Raw genomic sequence first — 8,886 nt, 5'->3', positions numbered from 1 at the left:
AAAAAAAAAAATTACATTTAATACCCTTGCAAACTTGCACGCACTCTCACTAACTCACATGCTGGTGCAATGGCCACATGACTCATATTGATCTCTTGCCCATATGTTTAATATATTGCATTGATTGCACCCTCTAACCTATGGTTTAAGAATCGAAACGAAATGACACAAAAAAATATCGATGCCCACTATGGTTTTAGAATCAAATCAACTGATTCATATCGAACAAGGCCAGCCCAATCCCAATTCTAGTCAATCCATTATAAGCTTACATCGATTCGATAAATTCCCATCAAAATCATGTGGACCTGATCTATTTGGGATCCAAATCCAATTCCAAGTTTAATAACCTTGGTGCCTTTTTTTTTTGGGGGGGGGGGGGGGTTTAAATAATAACCTTTGTGCCCACTAATAGAAAGACCATTATCTTTTTATTTAGTTGAAAGAGACTACAATATTTTTGTTGTATCTCTTCTATGTGATTTTTTTGTTTTTTTGGTAAACATGTTTATGTGGTTTCTTTTGTCTTTGCCTTGTCATACTTCTATCGTGGAGTTTCGTAAGACAATAACTCCTAATAAAGAACAGTTTGTGAAGTCAATATATTGACCTTGACCCATTTATATTAAGAAAGTAATTATTAATTTTGACAATTATTATTATTATTATTATTATTATTTTTACTTTCCTTTAGATAGATCTAAGTTTGTAAGAACATATTTTGGTAGTGATAGTCCAATTCCTTCTTATATGTCCTTTAAATTTGTTATTAGTAGGAATCAAATATTCTCCAATGGCACTAGAGGTCCAATATACATCCAATTTTTTTTTTTTTTTTGAGGGGGGTTTTGGACACAAGCCTTAACACATGGATGTACATCACCAGATCTTCCTAATCGTCGAGTACACACTAGACCTCTAGAGCCACTGAAGAGGATCTAAATCCTTGTTATCAATCATTTTTTCAAAAATCTTATTAACAAAAACTGATAAATTATTTCTACTTTCAAAATTCGATCCGATATAGCTGGCGTATCCAATGCACGAGACACCCATATATGTAAGGTCCATGGAAGAGAAATACGCAATCTTATCCCGAAAAATGTTGAGAGACAACCGTTATTTATTAGAAAAAATAAAAACCATTAATAAGAAACTCCAATTGTTCCACCCAAAAAAACTCCAATATGTTTTTTTTTATTAGAAGAAAAAAATTACAAATAAAGTCAGAATGTAAGTGTTTTGTTAATTTATTATTATTATTTCCAATTTTTATAAGCTTCAATATAATGACACTTTAATATTATTAATTATTTATTAATTTTTTTGGGTAGGATAAATTCCCCTTCTTTAATAACTATAGAAACAACTGTTTCTGTGCAAGGACAAATCCAGTTGTAATTCCCGTTATTTCAGTTCGTCGATGAGGATAATTGTGTAATTGCATCATTGATTTGCCTGGCCTGTAATGTAAGAAAATTGGGAAAAATTGAAGAAGGGGGGGAGAGAGAGAGAGAGAGAGAAGGCGGGAGGACCGGGAGGAGAAGGCCTGAAAGGAAATCCATCCTCGGTGACATTAAGAAGGGGCGAAGAAACTCTCTATTTTGTTTCGCCTTTGGAGCGGTTTTGACTCTTCTTCGGAAGTAGCGGTTAGGTTTCGCATCAATTCTTCAACGCATTTCGCTTTCTGGGGAATTCGTTCGTTCTTCCTCTCTGTACCTCATACAGGATCTAGGTTTCATTTCAAATTCTCTATAAAATCTGTGTATATACTGTAGCTCAATACTCTAGTTTTCTTATGGTTTAGCGTTTCATCTTGATTTGCTTCTGGGGGTCTCTCTCCTCTGCTCATTTTATAGATATTCCTGAGGTTGGGAGAACGAGAAAAGTCCCCCCCCACACATCCCCCCCCCCCCCCCCACCCCCCCCAAAAAAAAAAAAAAAATCAATCTTTGATTCGTTGTGATTATTGGAAAGTAAATTAGGGTTTCCTTCGAATTCTTTGTAAACTATCAAATTTGATCTGTGAGAAACGTGGAAAAGCGGGAAAAGTTGGGATTTTGGTTCTTCGATCATGGCGGTACCGACAATCGCGCTGTATGCGAGCCCTCCGAGTAGTGTGTGCTCGACTCCGCATCCTTGCCAGATCAACTCGCACGCTTATTTGGACTACGAATTGAACCCTCGGCCACTGTCTTCATCACCTTCATCGGCTTCTTCGACGCAGAAGCCAATTGTTGGTGGGTTATCCTGCCTCTTTTCTTCCCCATCCGTGAGGCACGCGTCAAGCTTCTCTGGGGGCGGAGATGAGTTAGGGTCGCTATGGCACGAGAGAGGGGAAGAATTAAGTAGCTCGTTTGGATATTCCCCGTACTCTTCTTTGAGTTCTTCACTCAAATGTAGAGACCACAGCCCTGTATCGGTATTTCAAGGTCCAGTTTCTTGCAGTAGCGGTGGTGTTTCTTCTTCCAGAAGCCCGCCTATGAGGATTGCCCGTGAACGGAATGGGGATCTGCACATACAGGCTTCTTGTAGAACGGGTGGCAATGGACCGTTCAATGGATTTGTCCGAAATGCTTTGGGTTCTTGTCTGGATTATGACTCCCCTAGCTTCCCCATGCCAGGTGGTAGCCTTGATGGAGATTCTTCCGTGACCCTGGTGGATGAATTTACCTTCAACATGGAAGATAATTTCACGCAGATAAGTTGCGAACCATACGCTAAAGAGCTGCTTTTGGGTGCTCAGTTAAGACACAAGATCTTCTGCGATGATTTTGTTGTGAAGGCATTCTATGAAGCCGAAAAAGCACATAGGGGTCAGGTAACTGGATTTTGAATTTCAGTATTATTTTGTCATGGAATTTCTTGTTTATCCGATTGAGAAGGTTTGTTCTTTTGTTTTAGATGCGGGCAAGTGGCGATCCATATTTGCAGCATTGTATTGAAACTGCAGTTTTGCTTGCAATGATTGGTGCTAATTCAACGGTGGTGGCGGCAGGGCTTCTGCATGACACTGTTGATGATTCTTTTATGAATTATGATTATATTCGTCGGACATTTGGGACTGGACTAGCGGATTTGGTAGAAGGGGTGCGTGCACTTCTTGCGGCCACTCTGATCTTTTAGTTTCTGTAGTTGACATTCTTGTTTCCTGCAATTGTTTTATTTTGAACTACTTGATAGGAGTTAATGTTGTATTTTGCTTATCGAAACTGGATAATTTACCCACTTTTCTTTGATTGTTCACTCGCTAACTGTAATCTATGTCGTTAGGTTTTTTCAAAATGAAATTGACTGTCTCTTGAAATTTTGAATGAACAAAGCATCGATTTACATCGTCTCTTCCTTTCTCCCTTAAAACAGTGAGCAATAAATTATGCGGGTCAAAGTGAATTCATGGTAGGGAACAATCTAGACATGCTTATTTATTGGATGTTCCTTGTTGCAGTATTCTTCTAGCCTAAAGGGTGGCTGTGAAGTTCATTGTATCTGAGCAAATCGTTGATTTATGATGATCTAATATTTCCATAATAATCTCACATTCTTAAGATGCCATTTTTATTTGCTAAAGTTTTGCTTCTTCTTGACTTGGAAACAAAAGAGAGGGGGGGGGGCTATTGGCTAACAGTTAAGTGCTTCTTCCTAATGATTCAAGAATACAATTTAGATGGTTTTGTTTTCATCTTCAAAAACTTTATGCATATGGATTTTGTAATGGTGACAACACCAAGTGTCTCTCTCTTTATCTATGCATATGGTTGATCAGCATTTTGTGTTTATAATAGTATTCTGAGTTAAGCTCAAAGTACTGTTTATGCTTGTAGGTATCAAAGCTGAGCCAGTTGAGCAAGCTTGCCCGAGAAAACAATACTGCAAATAAAACTGTTGAAGCAGATCGCTTGCATACCATGTTTCTTGCGATGGCAGATGCTAGGGCTGTTCTTATTAAACTGGCTGACCGTCTGCACAACATGATGACACTAGAGGCTTTACCTTTGGCCAAGCAACTGAGGTTTGCAAAGGAGACTTTGGAGATCTTTGCTCCATTGGCCAACCGACTTGGTATCTCAACTTGGAAGGAGCAGCTTGAAAACCTTTGCTTTAAACATCTCAACCCAGATCAGCATGAAGACCTTTCTTCCAAGCTTGTGAAGTCCTTAAATGATGAAATGATCACTTCATCCGTTGACAAATTGGAGCAAGCCCTGAAAGATGGAGAGATTCTTTATCATGTCCTCTCTGGGCGACATAAGAGCTTGTACAGCATTTACCGCAAGATGTTGAAGTACGTATTTTATGTTTGTGTGTGTGTGTGTGTGTGTGTGCGAAAAAACAAACATGAGCCTGAAAATCAGAGTGAAACACTGGGGTAGGCTGAAAAAATTGACTTGTGCAACTGAGTTTGCATTACAGCAAGTGCCATGTATTCATATACTGGTTTTTCTTATAATCATATCTCCAGTGTTGAAAGAAAAACTTAAAACTTTTGTTTGTTTAAGATCCATGACTATTTAAAAGCTAGTATTTGTGGATGAGAGGTGGAGCCATGAGGCTTACAATGACTAGGGAGCTAAGCATGATATTGTTCCAGAGGTCTCCCTGGAATTTAAATGGTCCGCACCTTCCTCATCATCACTATAGGTGACGGAAAACATCATCATTGTAGGTTTTAGAGCCTTGGGCATAATGGAATACCTTTGTCCATTGTAGACTTTTTAATAACATGCTGTATACTGTACTGTTCACTGCAATTAAAATATCAGTATTGCATAATTTAATGTGACATTAGGAGCTAATTTTGTGGCTTACTTTTCAGGAAGAAGTTAACCATGGATGAGATCCATGATATCCATGGGATAAGACTGATCGTTGAGAATGAAGAAGCTTGTTATGAAGCTCTTAGAATTGTTCATCAGTTGTGGGCAGAAGTGCCTGGGAAATTCAAAGACTACATAGTCAATCCAAAATTCAATGGGTATGGCATAGATAACCAATGAATTCCGAGATTGCTGTCTTGATTTCTTTTCATTGTCTGACCTGGAATTCCATCTGCAGTTACCAATCTCTTCACACTGTGGTAATGGGTGAAGACATGATCCCACTGGAAGTTCAGATTCGAACAAAGGAGATGCATTTGCAGGCGGAATTTGGATTTGCAGCTCACTGGCGGTACAAGGAAGGAGACTGTAAACACTCTTCTTTTGTGCTTCAGATGGTGGAGTGGGCCAGATGGGTGGTCACCTGGCAGTGTGAGACAATGAGCAAGGACCAGACCTCATCCCATGGCAATTCCAACTCCGTTAGGCCCCCATGTTCATTTCCTTCTCATACTGATGATTGTCCATATTCTTATGTACCTCACTGTGGAGAAGATGGGCCTGTTTTTGTCATCATGATGGAGAATGATAAGGTGGGTCCCTGTTTATCCTTGTAGAGATTCAGTCTTGATTCTTTAACAGCTCAGGGGAAACGGTTGGTTTGTAATTTGTGTGGGTTTCGCTGGAACTCTTAACCTTCCATGGCTGGTTGACTCATATCAAGTTTTAGGTACCTCATTTAACCTAGTGAGGAAGTTGGTTGTGTGGTTTTATGAACTTCTTATTTACCTTCATCTTGCTGTTCATACATCAATACATTGGAGATGGAGAGCTATAATCAGTATGTAGGTTGGTCCTTTCTTTTTTTTTCTCTTTGGTTGCGGGAGGTGGGGGGGGGGATTGAGATGAATTTCATGAATTTCAAGCCACTTCTGTCATTGTACTCTCATTTGAACTTCTTGGAGCACTCCATTAATTTATTGTGGATGTCGAATTTGCAGATGTCTGTACAGGAGTTTCCTGCAAACTCAACCATGATGGACCTGATGGATAGAGCTGGGCAGGGGAACTCAAGATGGTATCCATACTGGTTTTCTGTTAAGGAAGAGTTGAGGCCTAGACTGAATCATGTCCCTGTGAGTGATCCTACATGCAAGCTGAAAATGGGGGATGTGGTGGAGCTTACTCCAGCCATACCTGATAAATCCTTGACCGAGTACAGGGAGGAGATCCAGCGGATGTATGACCGAGACAGCAACATGTCTGTCTCAAGCATGGAGGTTGCTAGCAGTTCTGGCTGGAGAACTTGACACCCACTTCATCTGTCTTCTATAAATGGTATTACTATCCAGAGACAGTAAATGTCACCCAATTGTTTTCATGTATATAAACGATTCCTTGTACAGTTTCTGGATGTTGAAGTCTTTGACTAACTGGATTCATATCGGGGCTACATGATACGTGAGGCTTCCTTGTTTATCAATTAGTCAAGGTTATATTTGGTTGGTTTTCTTGGTACTTAACAATGGAAAAGTGGACAGAGGAAGAAAAAAGCTTAAGGGCAGGTAGCAATTATATCTTGAGCTGGGGAGCTTCACTGAGTGTAGCAGCAAAAAAAAAAAAAAATAAAATAAAATAAAAATAAAAATTGAGTTTCTTTTGTCATAGCCTCCTTATGCTTTAGAAGTATCAGTACTTCGTTATTAGGCCTGAGACAAAATGGAGTATAAGCAACAAAATTATAAACATCTAGAAAAAGAAGAACCGAGTTCAAGCCCATGATGTGTTTGGAAACTTATAAGTATTTAAAGATTCACCCTAAGTTTGTATGTACTTATGGAAAATGCTTGTTGGATGGATCCCAACTAAATCTAGGTTTAAATGGATAGGCATGATGATACTCATATGTATTCTTCGCAAACAAGAAACTGAAATCTAATTGGCATGTCACAAATGTGCTTCTGTGTCCAGTTCTATCTTTGATTCTGCTAAGGAGAACCATGTGACCTTAGCTGAATATCAAGAGCTACATACTAGTGATCTGCCAATGATTATTTGTGATGGAAGTTGGGATCCAATTAATGGAGATGTCGCTGTGGCGTAATAGGGTATTTGACACGCTTCTAATGTCAAAAACACTTTGAACTGTGTGTCATCATCGCCTTGTAAAGTTGTATAATTATATCTATTTAACTAAAATTTTCTGTCATTGTCAAAAAAAGTGTAAGATTCCAAATACATGCATCATTAAGATAATCTTCTAACTAATCAGAAAAAGAGGGAAGACCGCATAAAGTACGCCATTTCATGTTGGATAATAATATTATTTTAATCCCATAGGGTTAGCACAACTGACTTGGAGGGAACATGAGACTCTGCCTCAGGAAGCGAGGTCTCGTGATCAAAACTTCACCGCCCCATAATTCTTTAGGGCCATCTACCTGAGGTTCACTAGGGCCCACAAGCTTTGGAGTCGTATGTGGAGCGAGGCCCATGTTTGAGCCCGGGGGGATTTAGTCGACGGATACCCCTCTTGTCTACCAAAAAAAAAAATTTATTTTCTTTAAAAAAATTTACAATGCCACTATTAGAGAGACACCTCTTGTATAATTTTAAATTACGTTCATGTTAACTTTTGTTATGTGTGGATTTGAAATGATAGTTTTACCCTTTTGACTAAGACATATGACAAGAGGTAAAGGGAAGAAGGGCATCATTCCAGCATATTTGACTACGAAAGGCCTCCCTTCCAGCCTTGAACCCCTCATGCTGGAGATCAACGCGGCCATTGCTGAGAAATGGGGACGGAGACTGGTTCAGCCCAGTCCAGCCCCAACTCTAGATCCAGACTCGGTACGACGCTCGACTGGCCGACAAGGTGAGGAATGTTGGAGACATCGGTGGAGCTGTGGATAAAGCCAGCATCATGAACTGGAATTATAAGGGAAGGTAACATAGCGGAATTGTGGTTGTGGAGAACGGAAACGGGATTGGAGTTGCTGTTACTGTCCACGGGGCAATAATGTAGGGGTAAATTTCTCACCCGTCCTTTATTCAAGGGAAAAGACTCGTTGAGAGGATATGGTCTTCAAGGATATAAATGCCTAAGTTGAACAGGAGGAATTGGGTGGCTCTGGATTGTTTTCACAATTCTGATTCAAAGCTAAGTTTCTGAAGTCGCTATAGAGTGGGAACTAAGAGAATTGATTATGCAAAACGCATTCTCATCTCCACTGACTCTCTGGACTTGCAACATATGTAATTGTATCTGTGTATTTATGTATATATATATATATATATATATTTGTCAAGCTTCTGCAAGTCGATACAAGACCTGCACAATGGATCTTCAACAAGAAGATGTGAGGTTATTTGTGTTTTTGTTGTTAAAGGTTGAGGGGTAGCGTACACCTGGCAAAGCTCGAGCTTTTACTGCCACTGCTTAGCTCTTCATGGTTTGGGGATGAAGACAATGGATGGCATAACGTTATGTGATATGGGGGTTAGGGGTTAAGAGACGGTATATTAGGTATTTACATTTTATAAAGATATTTTTGTATTTAATAAGAAATATACTAGTAACTGATGTCATCAGTTGAGGTATATTCCATAAGAGACTAACTATAGGAGATGTGAGCATAATTTTGAATTATGTAGGGGTGTTTCTCTAATAGTGACATTCTCCAAAAGGTATTATTGTAATTTTTATTTTTTTAATTAAAAATATCATTATGAGAGGTTGTAAATTGCAGAGTACGTTGCTTACTTAGAACCTTCTTGGAAAAAAAAAAGTCATGCCTTTGGAAGAGATCACAGTTCACAATGTGAAATTGTGCTGGTTTCACGTTATAAGAGCTTTTGTGTCATCTCTCGAAGGGTATTTTGAAAATACATTAAATTAAAGGTATCTGTGAATCCCAAGGAGAAAATTTTCTTTTGGCTACAAGCCCAAGTGGGTAGCAGCAATTGTTTTTTCGTTTATCTCAGTGGTCTATCCGACCATCTATTGATGGAACCAGCCCTCCAGGTGTCTCATGACTATCGCCATGTACATGTAAAGAACATGTTC

The 8,886-nt window shown here is 39.2% G+C and overlaps 1 protein-coding gene across 1 annotated transcript; it reads left to right on the top strand.

Moving 5' to 3' along the window:
• Nucleotides 1-1,500: 1,500 nt before the first annotated feature.
• LOC122066257 (probable GTP diphosphokinase RSH2, chloroplastic) lies at nt 1,501-6,317 on the top strand. The gene is made up of 6 exons (XM_042630082.1): nt 1,501-2,821; nt 2,905-3,090; nt 3,825-4,285; nt 4,817-4,975; nt 5,056-5,410; nt 5,819-6,317. The coding sequence occupies exons 1-6, from the start codon at nt 2,075-2,077 to the stop codon at nt 6,125-6,127; spliced, it is 2,217 nt and encodes a 738-aa protein (XP_042486016.1). The 5' UTR covers nt 1,501-2,074; the 3' UTR covers nt 6,128-6,317.
• The last annotated feature ends 2,569 nt before the right edge of the window (nt 6,318-8,886 follow it).

This window comes from Macadamia integrifolia, unplaced genomic scaffold (genome assembly GCF_013358625.1).
Source record: "Macadamia integrifolia cultivar HAES 741 unplaced genomic scaffold, SCU_Mint_v3 scaffold2303, whole genome shotgun sequence".
Lineage (NCBI taxonomy): Eukaryota > Viridiplantae > Streptophyta > Magnoliopsida > Proteales > Proteaceae > Macadamia > Macadamia integrifolia.
Note: the sequence above shows the minus strand (reverse complement) of the source record. Positions and strands in the feature narration are given on the sequence as shown.